This window comes from Oxyura jamaicensis, chromosome 8 (assembly GCF_011077185.1).
Source record: "Oxyura jamaicensis isolate SHBP4307 breed ruddy duck chromosome 8, BPBGC_Ojam_1.0, whole genome shotgun sequence".
NCBI lineage: Eukaryota > Metazoa > Chordata > Aves > Anseriformes > Anatidae > Oxyura > Oxyura jamaicensis.
The window spans coordinates 3,758,666-3,778,664 of record NC_048900.1 but is presented as its reverse complement, the minus strand read 5'-3'; the positions used below and the strand labels follow the sequence as shown (position 1 = coordinate 3,778,664).

The window sequence follows — 19,999 nt, the reverse complement described above, 5'->3', positions numbered from 1 at the left end:
AAAGGAAGTGCCTAGTAATAGAAAGTCCATGAGAGCTACTTGTAAAACATCTTCCCAAACTCAATAATAGTCCAAAATCGTACCTGTTTGCTGAAATGTAGTTTTGAATGAAATGTTTTGCATAAATGTTGATTATTTCAGAAAGAAACAAATGTCAATTCTCTATGAAATTGAAACTCCAAAAGTTTCAGCTTGTTGTCTTTAAACGTAAATGTTTATTCTATAGCAACAGCTGCAATGCAGTAACTTCCAAAGAGGGAGAGATTCATAACTCTCAATTGCCTTTTCTTCTCAAAATTTCTATGAGGTCACTGGCAGATCAAAAATTCATGTTACCAAAAAAAAAAAAAAAAAATCATGATGTCTCCGATTTCTAAGATTCTTTTTTAACAATGATTGCAAATACTTAGGCTAGAAACAGTGCGATTTACAAAGAGATATTAAAGTCCATGCCATAAATGCCCATATTGCTTTCAAGATGCAGTTGGACAGGGTACTACAGGATCTCATTTAGAGTCCCTTTTCCCATGAAAGGCTGGCCAATCCATTCAGTTCTAAATAAAGCACATTTTCCAATATTCAGCAAGTCTCACTTCACGCATGTTCACCTTTGGAGGTCTGGCCAAAATTCACCATAGCTGAAAAGTTCACACATCGTTCTAGATTCTGTCTTCAGTATCCCATTATTCCTGTTTCTGCAAAGCTGATATGATCAGTGATATGCAAAGCCTCTCAATGCCCTGTCAGTATCAGAAAAAAAATGTTTGTTTGTTTTACCTGGCAGTTTGTCTTAAATAGTTATCATATGCTTTCATTGATCTTATTCAGGGGTTGATAGCATGGCAACTACACCACACTTGATCTGGTGTGACACATAAAACCTGGCCTAATTCAAAGCACACAGGCATTGCTCTTAAAAAGTCACACACAGACATTTGTTTGGTCACGATATATGTATTTTGCATGAGCTTTGTGTAATCCTCAGGCCCTGATTATGATATGCACAAGGGCAAACGTGAAACCCTTGTTTTAATGTTTTAAATGCTGCGGTCCTGAATTGCACTCCTGTGGTTTTATATATTTTCCTTCTCCCAGTACAGTTGTATCCTAGGAATAAACTGATATAATTCCACGATTAATTCCTACCTGCCGTGACAGTGCCCCCTCTGGGTAAAGATGATGTTTTTACATTAACAGACAGGAAGCTTCCAGTGCGACTGACCTTAAAGACACTGACAGATTAGTTACCTTGCTAGTCAATATGGCATGGCAACTTAAAGACGTGAGCAGATACCCAGCCGACTAATATGCATGCTGCCATCTGCTGAATATGACAGCAAGGGATTTGTACTACTCTGAAAGACAAGTAGTGTAGGGCCTTCCAAGAAAAGATGCTACCAAACCCCTCGTTCACAGCTTATTTAACAAGTCAAATAAAGACAGTCTTCTGGATCTGTAAGAGAACTGGTAGTGTCATAGGATTTTTTGACCTGCATGTTTAAAATGGAGAAGGAAACTATCTTAGAGTATTCGTTAAAACTTTGGTTTTGAGCTCACAGCTTAACAGCTAGACCTAGGGTATATTCAAAGAGCTCATGAGATTTATTGGGAACACTCATGCAGTGCAGATGTGAGCAAAGGAGTTCATAGTTTATGCACCTCACTTGTCAAGCCTCAGTGTCACCCTCATTTAAAAAGCTGTACTCTGGCTTTAAAAAAAAAAAAAAAAAAAAAAAAAAAAAGTGGCAATCATGTATAAACTGAAGTTCCAATAAAATGCTGGTCATCTTGTTACCATTTTTACAGACTACCTTTTTTTTTAATGAAAAAAAAGATATACCTGCTATCACCAATTTTTTTTTCTTCCCATAATCTTTTCTCTTTTTCATTTTCAATGAAGCCACATCAAATTAGAAAACTAAGTGATTTGTACACTACTGTTCCTGTAAATAATATTATACCTCAAACTGGCCCTAAGCTATTTATACAAAAAAAATCGTATATGGGTATAACTGTTTAAAGCTATATAACATACATTATATTGATCCATAAAAATATACTCTGACTGAAACTGAAATGAATGGAATCATTTAATTTGTTCCTCTGTTCCGGCTGTTAAACTGGGTAGGAGTAATATCAAAACAAAACTTGAGCCAACAGTAAAGTATTTGGGGTAACACTGGATGAATGGAACGTATCTATAACAAACAAAAAAAAAAAAAGAAAAAGTTATGGTCTCCTAAATTTTATATTGTAATGAGAAAACAGAAAAGAAATTACACCATACGTTGTGGGACACTGAATTTGCCGAGCTGTTAGGACAACCCAGTTCATCTGTCAGCGAACACAGCAAACACTGCCTTGAGACTTGCCTGGCACCAGTTTGGAGATCTCTTCATTCATGACAAAGTGTATAACCTGGATAACCTCACAGATGAAGAATAGTAGATAACTAACATCTGATAACTGCCAGGAGACACATCAACTCACTTTATAAAGAGACTTGCATTAGAACCTGACAAATGTTGTACGAAGTAAACTGAAAGACCTTTTTTTAAATATTTCTCTTCCTTCTCTTCCTCACATTTATCTTTAAAAAGCTGTCTTCCTTCTTAAACTGATCTCAAAGAGAACACCTTTCCTACATCAGTATTCAAAATCAAGCACTACAGAAGCACCAGGGGAATGCCAGTAAGCATCAGTTTACATTCTAGCATTCAGCTGGAATTAAAATATCTAATATATGTCAACTAAAAACTGATCATTACAGTACCTGAGTTTATTTCATCAGCTATAACAAGCATCCTTGGCTATATGGGACAGAACCACAAATACTGCAATAGTACCACAGGGAGCTCTGTGCTGCTACGTTCTTTTTAAAACAGAAACTGATTAAAAATCAAAGCGATGGCACACTGTATTACAGAAAAAAAAAACACATCTTAAGCTCATTTGTCTTGGTGGCAAGTCCTATGCAAACTATTCTTTCTGCAGTCCAGCACTGAAGAGACACATAGGACACTAGATGCACTGACTCTTCATTTGGGGGAAAAATATCAAGTATGAAGATAACACACATAACCTTAAAACAGATCAGAACATAAAATTCATCTGAATGTTTGCACTATAATTATAATTATGACTGAATCTTTCTTCTAAGTATTTGTGCTTTTAAATAATTATGACAAAGCCTGGTACTGCAATTGAACTTTGGTCAATACATAGATACATATGTATATATGATGGTAAAATCTACACAGGCAAATTTAATGATTTACAGTAGTCCAGAATTCTGTCCCATACCTGCAATGTCTCTGTGTTTCATTTAACATCTACGTACTCTTCACTAAACTCAATGAATTAGTACTTTACTGAATCCTCTACTCACCTGAGTTTACAACACTTTAAGCAACCTGTTTCTCTAATGTTTATTACAGATGTAGTCACCTATCACAGAAGTTTAGCTTCTGCGTCAATAGTCGTTCAATTTTGTTTTCATCTTTATCTAACTTTCATCTCTTTGAATCAAAATCTTTTCTTTAATGTAAGATGTAATAATGCTCTCCAAGGACATTTCAGCTTCATTAAAGTCAACAGGGTCAGTATTTAACCCCTCTCTTCCCAATTTCCTAAACTTTTCATCCTTATCATAAACATAGAGAATGCCTGAAACTGCAAATTTGGACTACGTTCCTGACTTGGTGGAATATCCAACACCCACAAAATAATCAGTGAGAGTATAAGATAGATAGATTTTATAAAATATTTTCTTTTCTAGGAAAACATTTGATAGTACTGCAATTAAAACCAGCTTTCAGACGTGACCTGCCATAAATAATTTTAGAAGTATCCTTCTAGATATGTGTATGTATGCTGTCTTTTATCATAGTTCCAGTCAGTACTTTTGAGCTGTCAAATTCAGATTGCAGAACTTGGAACATACTTATATATAATTCAGTACCTACCTCCAATTTATCAACTTCAGTTTCCAGTGTACCCAAGTGAACAAGTATCTGTCTTTATTCCAACTGCTAGCAATGCTTCTTGCAACACAGTGTCAAAAAGATGTTATAACTCTAGCCACACACTGAGAATATCCTTCACTGTCTAGACAAGCTGCATTCAGCTTGCCACCATTTTGCTAATACACTGTCATTGATGCCTGCAGGAAAGCTTTTGATATCTCTTTTCTTCTTTCTCAAGACTGAGTGTTTTACCCTGACTGCAACTGTCTCCATACAAAGAATTCAAGAAGAAATGCCATACTGATAGAATTTGATAGGTTTTAAGGATATGATTAAAAGCTTTGTTACAAGGAAATCCTCAGACTGAGGTATTCCCTTGCCACTATAGGAGACACAGCAAAAACAAAACCTTCTCATATTAGCTTGAATTTTGTTTATTTTTTTCAGATATGTTTTAACAAAATCAATTATTACAGGTAGCAATTACTAGTAATTTTCACTAGCCAGATCTCAGTCTTTTCTGACTCTGAAATTACTTGTCATGTTGCAGGAAGATGGACAGGTTTGTCTATTAAGTAGTTTCTTTTTCTCTGTAATGGACTGTTAAAATCAAGCAGGATAGAATTGGGTCACTTTATATCATCCTCATGCATCCTTTTAAAACACATTTTGGTGCTTTTGCATGTACCAAACAAATGATTAGTTTCCATAACAGATGAAAGTATCTGAAGAGTTCAGGAGATCTGATGTCTCACTTTTTTTTCAGAGGCTTTGGGAACTTTTTGTTTTATTTTTAACTTGTACTCTTCAATATTTTACTGATTTCATAGACAGATGTTCCAAGCAGCATGAGGAAATGGACAAACAGAGCTTTACTGAAGCTCCTCAGAAAGTTTGCGTGCCATATTTAATAGTTCATACATTTTGCCAATTTCATCTACGATAAACTGGGGGGGGGGGGGGGGGGGGGGGAAGGAAGGAAGGAAGGAAAACAAAGAAGAGGAAAAAGTGTAGAGGAAAGAGAAGGCAAAATTAGAGAATTAGTCACTGATGTACTCTAGTAAAATTCTAAATACCTTTATATCTGCCTTTGTGGTTTTAGAATCTAGGTGTTGTTTTTGTTTTTGTAAGAAATGGACTATTTTGAAAACACCATTCACTTCATCCTTTGGAGAACTTTCAGAGTTTTGGTGCTTTGGTACTGTTACTTTACCTTTACTTGAAGCCACATATATGCAGTTATCCCCTTGATATGCTCTTATCCTTATTTCATAGAGAATAGAAACGGCTGAAACCAGTCTCCTTTCTATATCTTTCTGTATTTTCTTTATGGATGGAAACTCTATAATAGAGTCTGTATCAGAGGGTATTCTCTTTCCATTGTAGGTCATGGAATTTCAATAGAAACTCATTCATAAATTCTGCAGGGTTTTTTATTATTATTTTGATCCACACTTTGCAGATCTACCTTACATGGAAATTTAAGACCATATCTTTGAAAAAGGCAATGATGACTGAAAGAAGTCTTCTCTAAGTCGTCTTACCATAAAACATACATTTTGATTCACTCACAAAAGCAAACCTGATTATTTTTATCCTGGAAGAAATTCAGAACACAGAAAGATAATAAATCACTGTAGGGAAAACTGGCATCCTTGATCAATTATTATGCCACTGATATACAATCCTTTCAGATAGCATGTGGGCAGAACAGATTCTGTTACATGTGTCTTTCAGTAGTGGTCTTAACTCCTGAAGACATAAGACACCAATCTTGTAGACTTGGAAACAGATTAGAAAACAGTGCCATTTTCATACTCATCCTAATGAGCACTAAACCAAAACACTCTCCTGGGCTTGAGAACTCACCAACATATTGTACCTAGAAGCATCCTTAAATAATATTTTGCATTGCTGATTTATTTTTTATAGTATATTATTTATCTATATATAATAATATCTATATTATAGATATATAATCTATATATAATAATATCTATATATACTATATTATATATATAGTATATTATTTATCTTCTTTCTTTAAGAATATTTTTGATCCTATTTTCTTTGTTAAGATTACACAGCACCTGAAAATCCATGGCAGCATTGGCTTTCCTGTGGTAGCTGCTGAAAAAGCACAAAGGGAAAATGCAGACCCCAGAGAAGTTAACATCTAATCAAGACCAAAACCAAACCAAACCAACCAACCAAACAACAATAACAAACACACGCCAGCAGTAAAGCTGATACATTTTGCCATGCAAAGCTGGAAAACTCATTTGTATCTCACAATAGAAGTGACAGGTCTGTCTTATTAGTTTCCCTGAATCAGGTTCCCTTCTCTCCTCTTTAATCCTGGTACTAATGGAGCTTCTTTTCATTTCACTTCCTGCAACCCCAACCGATAAAACCAAATCAAACCGAAACAATGAGGATGCAGCCAAATAATCCTCTACCTACTGTTTCTACTGCCTGCACACAGGAGCTCAGTCCCCAGTCAGCAGCTGTTTCTTCCTCTCCTTTCATGGGAAGGTGAAAAGGAAGCCTCCTGCAAGTTCCTAAAGAGAGAGGAATGGTGCTCCAATCACATTGTAATAGCAAAATATGGAAACTTTTTCTTCCCAATGAGCCCCAAGTAGTAAAAATGTGCCAGTCCCTCAGAAAAGATTACATCTTACAGTTCCAAGTTTATTTCTACTCTGTGAGTACTTAAATTACCCTCAGGTTAGGTTTGGTGAAGAGAAGGATGTCTGCTACCACTGAATACTAGAAATGCTGTATATGTTTTAATAAAAGCTAGTAAATCTTACACCGCATCCAGGACCCGGGGCTCTTTCAAATAGAACAGCAAACACTGTTAAGTTCACAAAGCATTTAGAATTGCTGCTATAGGATAGAGCTGTGAGGAGAGAATGAAGAAACATTTCCTGGTCCTACTAGGATAAAGTGAGCAGGGAGACTCACTTTTTCTGATGATCAGCTAGGCTTAAGTTCTCTAGCCAAATCAGATTTTTAAAAAATGTGACCTCAGGATTATATGTATATAAAACAAGTATTTAAGATTAACTAACACCAGTAATAATTGTAATAGAAAAGTCCTTGAGAAAGCAAAGAGCTGACCACCACCACGGCCCTGGGGGTACCCAACTTGGCTGTGCTCTTTTCCTCGGGTGGTTTCCTCGGGCTACCGAGGGCGCTGCCGCTGCCTTCAGGCCTTTAGAAGCCGCCTCGGGCAGCCTGTGGGTGAAACGGGGCGAGGGCTCGGTCGGTTGCTCTCCAGCTCCACCTCAGGCATACCCCAGCCTATTTGAGAACTAATAACGCAGGAAATCTAAGATTATGCTGACTATAGGTCGTGAACTTGAGTGCTGTGAGCGAAAATAATTAAAATTGTAACATCTTTTACCAGTGCTTACAGGACAGCGCTGTTACAGGCATTGCCTTAGACTTGGGCTTCACTCAGCTGTGTGGCGGCAGCCCGAGGCAGGCAGCTCGCAGCCCTGGCTGCTCCCCTTCCTGCAGCTGTGGAAGAGGGACCGCGCACAGTGCGTGGGCAGGAGGAGCACCCCCGGAGCTGCCTGACCGCACCGGCAGCCGGTACTGCAACGAGCCCCCCGAGCAGCGCCTGCCCGGGGGGCACAGTAAGGGCCGCGGGCGCGCAGGAGCCGCCCCGCGAGAGGGCGCCTCAGAGCCGGCGGGCAGCGGGCGGGCGGCAGCCATGATGTCGCATCCGCGCCGCCGCCTCCCGGGCCCGAAGTTTGGCGGAGGGGCGGGCCGGGGCGGGCCGGAGGCGGGCCGGGGCAGGGCAGCGGACCCGCTCCGGCACCACGGGCAGCGCCGTCCTCGCCCGCCCGCCCGCGGAATGAGCGTCCCCCGGGCGGCTGCCGCTGCCGCCGCCGCCTCCACTCGGGCTCCGGCGGGAGGCGCGGTGCCCGCGGGGGGAGCGGCGTGAGGGAGCGGCACGGCGAGGCGAACGAGGCGAGGCGGCCCCGGCGCCAGGATGCGGACGCCCGACAGCGTCCCCAGGCTCCTGCTGCTGTCCCTGCTGGCCGCCCTCCACCCTTCCCAGGTAGGAGCCGGCCGGGTGCCGCGGCTGACGGGGCTCAGCGGGCCGGGGCGGGGGGGGGGGGGGGGGGGATCGCGGCAGAAGTAGCGGCCCCGGGCTCCCCGGCTCCCTCCCGCGGGGTCCGGCCCCGCAGCCGGGCTCCCCCGGAGCTCCCCGCTCTGGGGAGCGTTCAGCTCGCCAAATGCCGAGTCCGATGTCGAAGCCACGGCGAAAAGGCATCGGTGTGCTTGAGCTGCGCGACCCGGCTGGCCGGGGCGATTCTCGATGATCGCTGAAGAGCAGAACCGCGCTGCGCCGCTTAACTGCTGCCGTGAGCAAAATCCGGCGGGCCTGCGGGTGTCGGTGGTGCTGCGTGAACTTACAACTTGCCATCCGTCCTTTGGTGTCATGCCATCTTGTAACCGTGAGCGTCGTAAAAAAGTAAGGAGAGGAGGAAAATCCGATAGCACTGCAGGCATCGCCACCAGCAGAGCGTTCCGTGTTCTGTGTAACCTGTGCGGGTGAATGTCACCTCCCTGGTACCGCTCAGGCACCAGACAGCCACGCGAAGCAGCATTTGGCTCTTCTGACAGTTTGGCTTTCCTTTTAAATAAATGAATTAATCATGTAAAATATGCACGGAATTTCCGACAGTATGCAAAGAGTATTCCTCTTAAAAAAATATAACGACGGAAGTTAATTAGCAATTTAGTGAAAAACAGATTTAGAGCTGCAGTAATCATAAGATACGGTGACAACATAAAAGAAGAAAAATGATATAGGAAATAACATTAGCTAATAATGAATTATATCCATATGTTGCTAAATAGCAGCTATTTGACAGCATCGGCTATCTGTGTTCTGCAAAGAGACTCATCAGGCAGTGAACAGGACTTCCACATCTGTGTGAACTGGAGCACATGGCCACATTAAAATCACAGGTTTCTACAGTCATTTCTCTATCTTCTGGTACACTTAGATCTGTTGCAGGCAAAGAGACTGCCTGAAGGCAGGATAAACACAATTTGTATCACTGTCTATCCACAGAAGAGTAAAACCACTAATGAAGCAAACGAGCTTCAGCTGGCAGAATTCTGCTTAGTTTGGGTGTCAGAGATATGCCCCATAATAACACTGGGAAGAAATGTTCCATCTTAGGTATCTATTACCATCTAGCACTGAAAAGCAGGATGAGCCATTGGAATGGAACTGCATAAATTATCTTTGAAACTTTGCTTCTAGTCCTTTTTGCTGTGGCATACTGTGCAGAGGGCAGAAAAATGGCCTTTTAGTCATTGCTGTATGTGACATTTTGAGGGATATTAAAACGTTCATTGCAGGCCCTTTTAACTTTGCGAAGAGGTCATGAGCCAGAAGCTCTAAAGTCCTTAAGAATACGTAAAAACAAGAGCCCTTAATCCAAGTCTGTTGTTTATCAGAGAGAAATTGGGTTTTCAGAAATAAAAACAGGAGAACAAATGGTTATTCATATCCTTGATTAAGATACTACTCCACATTAAGCATATGAAAAGGTGCCACATAGCAGATAATAGTTGAGTTTTGTTGACATATTTCTGTGAAAAATGATGTATGCAAAATTAATACAAGGTCTGTGGTTTTGGTTTTGTTTGTTTTCAGCAAATAAATACAAGTTACGATTGAAATCACTTTAAAAATGGAAGTAGTGCTCAGATATTTAGCTCACTTCATGCTAAATGGAATAACAATTTTCTGCCCTGCAGGTTTGGAAGCAAATCTATCATGTTAAATTAGTCATAGGAAACAAGATGATCGGTTCCTTCTTTTACAAAAAAAAAAAATGTGCAACATGCTCATGAGTAGACACACAACGTTTTACATGCCCTTGACACACACACAATTGAAAATAAATCATGCCAGATGTTTCAAAGCATGCCTCAGTACATTCCTATTCATGTCCTTCATAATTAATATCCAAGTAATAACTTTGGTAACTGATCTATTACTAGAAGAAAAAAAAAAAAGCTTTGATTTAGGCTATCACTGGCTTTTCAGACTGTTGTCCACAGTCACTCTTACTATGACAGGGTTTTTATGCTAAACTTACTATGTTATCTACTCGTTGTAAAGTATTTAAGTATTGCCATCTTATGGTAATATATGCTAAAAATATGTATAGTTTATTCTTAAATTCCTGCCACATTACAATTTTATTTCAATCACAGTAATTTATTGCCCATGTTGGTTTTTGTTTTTGTTTTTGTTTCTGCTAGAATATTGACCTGCTCTGGAAATTAGCCTTTAACAAATGGAAGACAGCTCACTACTGATTAATTTTAAATACTCTTAATGCTAATTGTAGAATATCAATTTTAAGACACTTATTAAAATGTCACATCTGTTAATTTGATTCTAATTTTGCTCTGTATTTATACTGAAACATACAAGGAAATATAATTATTCATTATAATGTGTTTCAGTAAAGTTTTATTTCCAGCAGGATGATTAGATATTCAGCAGGAAGCCAACTATATAAAAAGACTTGGAATATAAAATTTTTTCTTTCTCCTACACTCAAAAGCAGTATCTTGAAAGAATGAACTATTAAGTACTAGGAAATTTCTAAGAGCTACTGCTAGATGGCATCTCTGTGCTGCTTTTCTGCAAGCCTGGAGTTTTCTGAAATGACCTTCATAGTATACAAAGTGGACTTCTTTTGTGTTATTTTGCTGGCCATCATTTGATCGCTATAACCAAATAACCACAGCAGTATAACCAAGTGAGCATTTTAGAGTCATGTAATGCTGCAGCAGATAGAGAACAAGCTCAGCAGGTTGCCAAATCTAGATGGTGTTTTTTAAGTTTGATTTTTGGAAGATTTAAACAGATCTAAAAAATATGTATTTTTCCATGCAGTTAATAAAATTTATGCCTTTAGCTTTTATAATGTATGTCCTACACCTGGTGGGTTTCTATTCTTTGAACTTCGCCAAAAGAAGTGTTTCAAAAGAAGACTGGTGGGTCCAATCCCAAACAGGAGCTATGTATACTATCATTAAGGACAGTTGCAAAAAGCATCTGTTGTCTGTGCTCATTGCTTGGGATAACAGGATCTTTGGGAGCATTAACATTAAAAAAAAAATGAAAGCAAATTTGAAAAGTTATCTATTTTTGAGTGCACCTGTAACTTGCATTTTGATCTTTGGACCAGCCATGTTTCTAGATTTCAAAAATCCACAGTTTTCACACATCAGCAGACCACACAACTAGCTGCTAAAATCCTTTTTCCCAGAGACCAACAGAACTTTTCTGTAGGAAGAGTGCGCTACTTTAATGCTGCTTCAGAGTATAAGCTAATTCAGCTCTACTGGGAGACTGCATACCAAGGATATTATGTAAAAACAAGGGTTACCGTAATACACAATTTTTGTTGGAAATACTGAGTCATAGTGCTATAATACACTGCAAAATTGTATGGAAATCTCATTACATTTTTGGAAATTAATTGACACTTTTCCACAGTATTAGTCATTAGTCAATATGAAAATCATATATAATTAAACCTACTGGACTTAAGAATGCTCTAAATAAAGAATTGCTGAATATGGCCAACTCTTGCCTTAACATTTCTGAGTAACATGATTCAAAACCCAGTGAAGAACAGTCCAGAGCTGTGTCCTATGTCTTCTCCCAGGTGTAATTCCAGTTATGTTACTCTCAGTCTAGTAACTTCACTCCATGGGTAACAGTCTGCAGAAATGCAGTTTAATAGCTATTGAAACAATACCCAGCTATAGCTCTAAAAATGTGTTTCTAGTTGCCTACAGATTGAGCAATTACAAATTTCCAGTTCAGATCCTTGCAATTCTTAAGAGACCTATTAAGAAATGAACAGGAAGTCCTCAGAGAAGCTCTGGTTTACTTTGGGCACTGAAATACCCATTTTCAATACTTCAGCATGACACAAATGCTTCAGGGCATCACTTCGGCATTCTTACTGGATCTTCACTGAAAACCAGGTAAAATTTAAAAACCCTTGTGGAAATCTTTGCAGCAATAGTATTTTTAAGGCCATCTTTCACAGGAACATCAATCTGTTGTACTGCTTCACTTCACAGGGCAGTCAATTTCTTGTCTAAGATGGAATTGAGGGAAGTGAGGACTTTGTGTGCCTGGGTTTAAATACAGAACTCTTTCCACAAGGGAGAATGCCAGCATCCAGGAACAGATAGATAGCTTTACAGATAGAAAAACATTCACGAGTTAGATGTTTTTATGTACTTCAAGAATGCCCAAAGAAGATCAAAGAGCTTATGTTGTACTTGTTTAGCATAATGAGGTCATGTGTACTACTTTCCACATGGTCAGCTAATAAATGTGCGCTTGGTGCACCTGCAGAACAGAACAATTTACTGGTCACCTGATTTGACCGTCATTTTTCAAAAAGGTCTTCTTCAAAATGTGACAGCTCCAAATCTGCCTCCTTCAGCTTTTTTTACGGACTTTTTATTTTTCTAAGAGGTAATGATCTTAATGCGTTCACAAGGGGATCTCTTAAGAACCCTTGAAGTGCACAGCATCAATCTTCATATACTTAGTCTTGGCATTAATGATGTTTTTGGTGAGTTTGCTAAGAAGAAAAAATGGATGATAAATATCTTAGCCATTCCTTTATTCAGTCAACTGGGAAATTTTCCTAGTACTAGAAAGAAATACATTTTCTAGAGGACATAACTCCTCTTACTTCAGTACTAAATTATCTTTACCGCCCCTTCAGAAAGTCGATTCTTCTATTCATCATATTTGCTCTGGGACAGACTGCCTATTAACTGCAAAGTATGGCGCATCTTATCCAAGAAGTAAGAATATTAGTAAAACAGAAGTGCAAAGGTGTAAAAAGTGTAAAGGTGTTGACAACTGCGTAGAATTCTTATTCAGAAATTGATAAAAAGTTGCAACTTCAACAATTCTGATTATGACACGTTATCTATTTATCTGAAGGACACCCATCCACCACTGATGGCCACTTGATACCTTTCACAGGCTGAGATAAAGGAGATAAAATTAATTCAAGATGAAGGAACCCAGCATGACAAGTTAAGGGAGCATTTGCATCTGGGAATTTAAAATTCACGTTACAGTGTCTGGGTGATGGTGAAGCCCAGGACAATTCTTAGATTATTTCTTAAAGCTGAGCACAGCGTTGAGAGATGTATCTGAGAAAAAAGGAGAGTGAACTCAGATATTATCTGTTACATCAAAGCATAGAGAAATCAGAGACACTTCACGCCGAGCACGGACTGCAGCTTCAGCTATTTTCATTAGTGGTTCCAATCTTAAAGGTAATTCCACTCCTATCAGCAGCCTAATTTATCAGAACACTTGAAACTATTTCAAAAATGTTACTATTTTTAGTGTCTTTGTTTTATTCCTGTCATTAAAGGTGTTTAAGGTCTAACCTTGGTTTATCTGGAATTAGAGAATTCATGTCTCTGCCTGAAAGAACAGACACCAGAGTGCTAAATTGTAAGGCCCTTTGTAACTGTGTCCTGCTTTTATTACTCAGTTCTCAGCATTTCTAAACTTGTTTTGTGGCAAACTGGACTACCGGCCAGCAGATAACTTGTTTAATATGCAAATAAAACGGGCATGTAACCTTATTTACAGTTAACACAGATTATCTGCCCCTGTTAGGAGCAGTACTAAAAGATTTTTTACAAACAGGGAAATACCGTGTGTTTTATGTACTGGACAAAGGAAATCATTACCATTTGTCTAGCTACCTCTGTGTAGACTAAAACCATGACCCATAGCCTTCATTTTTACTGACCATCTTCTAGAAATAGTTTCCTAATATGTTTTCTCACAATAAGGGTGATTCAAATTAATGAACTCAACATACTGCAGAACTTCCATACTTCGAGAAGGTGACACTGAACACAGAATGTTGGTGATACAAGCAGTTCACGTTAAGGACAGAACTCTGTTAATGATGGCTACGAGGGTACGCACAGCAATTTGATTCCTTCAAGTTTCATTGCGGTATCACACATACTCTATGCTTTTCCATACCATCCTATACCGTCCTGAATTTTGTGACAGAAGCTGACTTATCACAAAAGCGAAACAGCCAGGCATATTTGTCATAAGTCACTAAACAATCATAGCTTGGAACCTCAGTTATAGCCAAAAGGAGGCTGCATAGGAAATACCAGGCCTGCAGATATGGAATTTTGTAAACTCTTACCTAGCTGCTTCTTTAAGTACTTTTATTTTTTTTCCACAGAAAAGAAAAATGTAATATCCCCTATTTATTAAAACTTCTTCCTCAAGAAAAAATAAAATAATTTTAATATTCTGACCCCCTTCTGAGCCTTTCTCACTTAAATTAAACTACTTAAAGCAGCCCCAGATAACACAAATGTAATTTTTTCATCCTTCAATTCCCTGAAGAACAAAGTTATCGGCCTGCTGCACTGCCATCTAACCAAACAAATCCTTGCAACTGTGCAATGCAGATTTAATCTTTTTATTTATTACCTCACTGAAAAACATACGTTCATCAGCACAACAATAGTTTAAGCAAATGCTGGAAGCAAGTAGCCCGCTTCACCCCTGTAGTTTGGGGAAATACTGTTAAAATCCTCCTGAAGCTGCTAACTCATAAGGGAAGGGGAACATGTAGAATAAGTGGAAAAAACTCCGTGCAGAGGGCTGCAGCTTCATGAACTCTATTATTAAGTGCCTATCACTACACTGTGAATAATGTTTAACTATTGGTGCATGTTATTAAAAAATGCATTTTAATGAACCCATTGGTTTTTGTTGTTGTTTTTGTTTGTTTGTTTTAGAACTGCTTTAGGAAAATACTATAAAATGTGTTTCCGTGTATTGCTTTCACTGTGATAACTAAGCATTTAAATCATTTTCCACATCCGAAATTGTAAATGCTATTTGATTTTGGACATTAGTTTTAAAATTGGTTTTATAGAAATACAAACTTCAGTGTATTTATAATATATTACTACATCATTATTTACTCAAATTAAACTGGTTTGTGCAAGTCCCAGCCTCAGTACTGCAATTATTTTTTTCCTATTCATTTTTCCATATAGCCTTTTACATAGTATTCTAACAACTCCACCTTCTAATAAGATTCTGAGCATTTTCAATATTGAGACTTTTCCAAGAAAATACAAAGTAAACAGTGTAGCTGTGACACTGAGATACTTTACCAAGAAAGAAACAATACACAGAATACAGACTGCAACCCCAACAGCTCCATTAGCTTTCTTAGATTAGATGTAATTTTGCAGTGAAATTTCCCTGCTTTTCAACATGTGAGCTATCAGTAATTTGCTTTCATTTTTGGCTGGTCTGGGTCCAAGTGAACCAGGTCTATTCCACCTGAACTGAATAGGCATTTCATTGTTCTTGTTTTGTAGAAGTAAAGACAGCCCATTAGTTGTAGCTTAGTGGCAGATCATTATTTTCAAATTATCTATTGTTAACCCATCACTGAATCCAAGTTCTTAAGAGCTAAAGTTCCCCAGCAACACCACACTGCTAATTGCCCCAGCATCACCCCCTGCCCCGTCCCTCTTCCACCTCTACTTCACCAAACTCATCAGACCTTTCATTGTCCATTTTAATGCACTAAATCAACACAGCACCACCCTTTTTAGAAGTGAGATTCGGTCTTCTGTTTCACTATTCTCAACTTTTTAATAATTCTGAAGATACACAGGAGCATACTTAGGACATTCATTCTGTTTGCACGGTCATAAAATTTCCAGAGGCTATGGCATGTGAGCGTGGCAGAGAAATTACAAAGAAATATTCTTAAAGGCAAAATCTCTCTTACATATCATAATTTACTAAGCCATTTAATGCTGGAGGGTGTTTTTTCTCAATTTTTTTGTTTCGTTCTTTGCTTTTCTTCTTTTCTTGCATATTAGCAAGAGCTAGCTAATTCTTCAACCTTGTCATTGCAAGAGTACATATATAGTACTTGTACTAAACATGTCCGCAGATCCTGCTGCCCTCTAGTTTTTACAGTAAAGGTCCTTTCAGCTCTGTGCCCTGAAGGTAAGTATCTTAACTTTGAGCGTGATATGAATTATCATATAGATGATGGTATGAAAAATTTAGGTGACTGGTTTGCCTTTATAATGAGATTTCAGATCAATATTATTTGCTGCCATCGCAGATATTTATAGGCACTTTCATGAAGAATACAGAGATGCATATCAGGCAGAGTAATGACCAAGATCCTTCTCAAGCATAAAGTAGGGAACTTTTCATATTTAATAGGTAATTCAGATCAGGAGAAATCAACTACCAATTAAGTCTGGTGTCCTGTTACAAAAGTCACATAAGCTCAGACATGACAAAAAGCTACAACTAAATTAATAAAGAAAAAACAGTTATTATGTAATAATCACATTAGTCTATCATTAAGATTACTGCAGAAATCAATGGAAAAAAAAAAAAAAGTTTAACAAAATCGGAACTGCTAAATTCTGACATTCCTGGAGAACCATGACCTCCTGGATTATTTACAATACGCCCCACACAAATAGTCCTCAAACTGACAACAAATGGAGAGAAAAGATTATTGAGAGAAAAGATTTCTGCAAAGCAGATTTGAGTCTGACACCTCAACTTACGAAGGAATTATTTAAAATATAAGTTTCATTGTTCAAAGAATGTTCAAAATTGTGGTTGTTGGCTTCAAGGTAAAATTACATTTCAGCATCATTCAACAGACTTTTCTTTTGAATTACCCTTCCTAATACACACATTGATTTCCTTTTTAAATCAGTATTTATTATTCAGATACCCAAATACCTTGTTAAAGTGTCAGTGACAACGCTATATTCACTTTATTCAGCGTGGGCATCGTTGCTGTTCTGGTTACTGATTGATATTGAACAGCAGTTACTTAACGTGCTTTCAGGTATGACTTTAGTAAGGCAGGTAAAGGACGGTGCTGACCAATAACTTTGCTTCTGTGAGTGTCACCAGGAAATAGTTTGTGGAATTCTGCGCTGGGCAAAAAGAAAACCCTGCCGATGTCTCTGACAAGAAGACTGTACAAGAAGCGACTAGGCAACACTGAGAGCCTTGAACTTTTGGGGAAAATGAAAGAAGGATCTTGATTTAATACTGGCAGTAGCTGTAGTATTCAGATTTGCTAAGCTTTAGATTTGACAAGTCAGAAAGCTACACTAATGGTAAGGTTCACCTCTATACAGAAGAAAAAATTACCAGATGCTACTGGTATCAGATTATATTCACAGGTGACTGTCAAAAATAGAATAAATTGCTCTTGCTTATAGCTCTCTTCCATTTAGAAATGAGATTTATTTAGGAGTATGCAGTTGTAACAATCTCCATCAAAAAAAATTCCTTTTTATTTGTGAGAGGATCAAATACCGGAGCAGGCTGTCCAGGAAGGCTGTAGAGTCATCATCCTTGAAGCTACTCAAAACCTGACTAGACAGAGCCCTGAGCAACCTGCTCGAGCTGGCCCTGCTCTAGACAACATCCAGAGGTGCCTTCCTATCTCAGCAAGGCTTTGATTCCTGTGGGAGGCTGGATGCCGCAGAAATAAAGATGTAGGGTTAAGCAGGTTAAGTTACGGAGTTCATCTCCGTACAGTGGAAATGAACAACCAGTTAATGTTTTCTCAAATGCTTCCACAAATCAGTTTCCAAATGAATGCAACAGTGGTGATAGATATTACAAATAAAAATAAAAATTAATAATAATAATCAAATAAAAATAAGGATAAAATCCTGATATGACCTAACTGCCCAGTTCTTCTGTTGAATAGAAACAAAGTCCTTTTTTTTCTCTTTGGGGATTTTCCTGAAGCACATGCAATTAACTACTGTCTAATGCTTACTTTCTCACACTCATTAGTATTCTTGGACATAAACCATTTGTACTGTGTGATTTGACTGTCTTAATAGACCCTAACTCTTAAGCACTGATGTTATCTTTTCACTTGCTAATTATTTTCCCTCCCTCCAGAAATCAGTCTCTTAGGCAATATTTTTCTTGTTAAAATATCATTGTTTTCTTATCCATTGTCGTGTATTTCAGTTAAGGTTCTGTAGACTTGCCATATCATCTCATCTTTGGTTTCCCAAACATTCATAGTTTTTAGGAAAGTAAGCTACTACTACAAGTGATATCTTTCTTTTCTAATTTTTTTTCTCCTTCCTCTGTGCAAAATATGCTATTATTAGTTAATTTCATACCAAAGCCCTTAGTTTTCTCCTTTCTTCACCTTCCCAAACACTGTTATACTCCTTGTTTGCAATCTTGGAATGTTTTCTGACCAGCCAGTTTTCTGACCACCCTGTAGAGTAGACTACAAAATCCATCTTAAATAGCAGACTGTGATGCAGTGATAGCTGGTGATGGGAAGAAGGATGGCAGGTGTAAGTTAGCAGAATGTTCTGAACAGTGGGCACACTGTGAAAAAGGCACTAAGTACACTGAGCAGTGGAAATAATAGTCCTGGGCATGGATGATAAGAGGAAACCCGAATGATAAAGTGTGAGATTAAAGTAAATAATTCTGCTGGAAACACTCAAAATGTAAGTATCTGAAAAAACATATCTTCAGGACTGTTTTGTCTTTCATAAAGGTACTGACCTATTAATAAAAGAGCATATTAAAAATAGGTCTTTACTGTACCAAAGTAAATTGGAACTGAGATTTATTTAATTTAAAAATACATTACTGTTTGGCCAGCAAATAGCCACAGCAGCAAAGCTAGGTTCATTTCTCACTTCCAAATCAATCAATCATGAGTTAGAATATGTTACTGTGTCTAGTACTTGTCAGCTGGCCCATGCCCATCAAAGATAATCTCCTACTAGACGAGCACATCAGTGCAAGATGCCTATGAAAGAAAATGAGGCTGAACAAGATGAAGTGATTCAATGTTTTCCTTTCCCAATGCAGTGTCCACAGTAGATAGGAAGAAAACCAGAAATAAAATCTTCCACAAATACTCATTCCAGTTTTAAACAAGCGTAGCTTGTTTATGCTCATTTCTGCTCCTTTTTTTAGCAAGCAAAATTAATGACAGAGGAGAACGTTACATGAGTATTGTGATATATTTTTGAAAATGAGTTTATAATTTGTACTTGCATGTGTACAGTTTTGCCTGCTCGTTAAAGAAATACCAATACATTTATGGATTATCAGTCCAGAGTAACTCAAACTTGAGTATTCAGATTTGTGAATTACTCATAGAAGCTACACACCAGGAACTATTTATGGAAATGTTGCTGAAAATAGTACTCTATGTTTAGACTGATTCTAGTTAAATAGGAAGCTAATTTTGTTAAATTGTTTAGATCACAGTATCTGCTCAACCTTTACATTGAGTATACAGTGCAGTCTATTTTTAACTATGCTGGCAGTGTGTTTCTGAGCACTTCTCAGAAGAGTACAATGCAACACTTCTACTACTGCAATTTTTATTTCCGAGTTATTCATACTCAGGTATTGAGTATGAATACTCAATATGCCCTACTATTGTTTATAGCAAAACCACCCAAAGTTTATGTGGAACCAATTACATCTCTCTCATTCCACTATCCGATGTGTCAAAATCAGAAACTGTATCACTTAAGTAACACATACAAAGCCCTACCTGTCTTACTCACTGCTGGGAAGGGAAGTGCATTATCCTGAAGTTCTTGCTAAAAAGTAATTCCATACAATTATGGCAGACAGTAGAGAAAATAGGCAAGGGGCCTCTGACTTGTTGCATAGACTCAAGGATAAAAAGGGAAAGAAAAGGTACAATCACTGAAACCTTGCAGGAAAATATCAAGTACTATTCAGTGGCAGGGAAGACTGAAAGAGTAAGGGGTGATAGCTTTTTCTCCAAAGAGAAGTGTGTCAGAAAACAAACAAAGCATGGAACAAGCTACAATGTATTTGAAATAGAATCTTACACAGGATGATATACAGCTGCTCC

The 19,999-nt window shown here is 38.2% G+C and overlaps 1 protein-coding gene across 2 annotated transcripts in view; it reads left to right on the top strand.

The window, feature by feature from the left end:
* The first annotated feature begins 7,740 nt into the window (after positions 1-7,740).
* OLFM3 (olfactomedin 3) overlaps positions 7,741-19,999 on the top strand; it is a 58,657-nt gene continuing 46,398 nt past the window's right edge. The window contains exon 1 of one of the 2 annotated variants that reach the window (XM_035333442.1): positions 7,741-8,037. In XM_035333442.1, coding sequence (XP_035189333.1) covers positions 7,969-8,037 — 69 coding nt within the window. In that variant the 5' untranslated portion in view covers positions 7,741-7,968. The remainder of the gene's footprint in view (positions 8,038-19,999) is intronic. The other variant, XM_035333441.1, reaches the window with a different exon arrangement.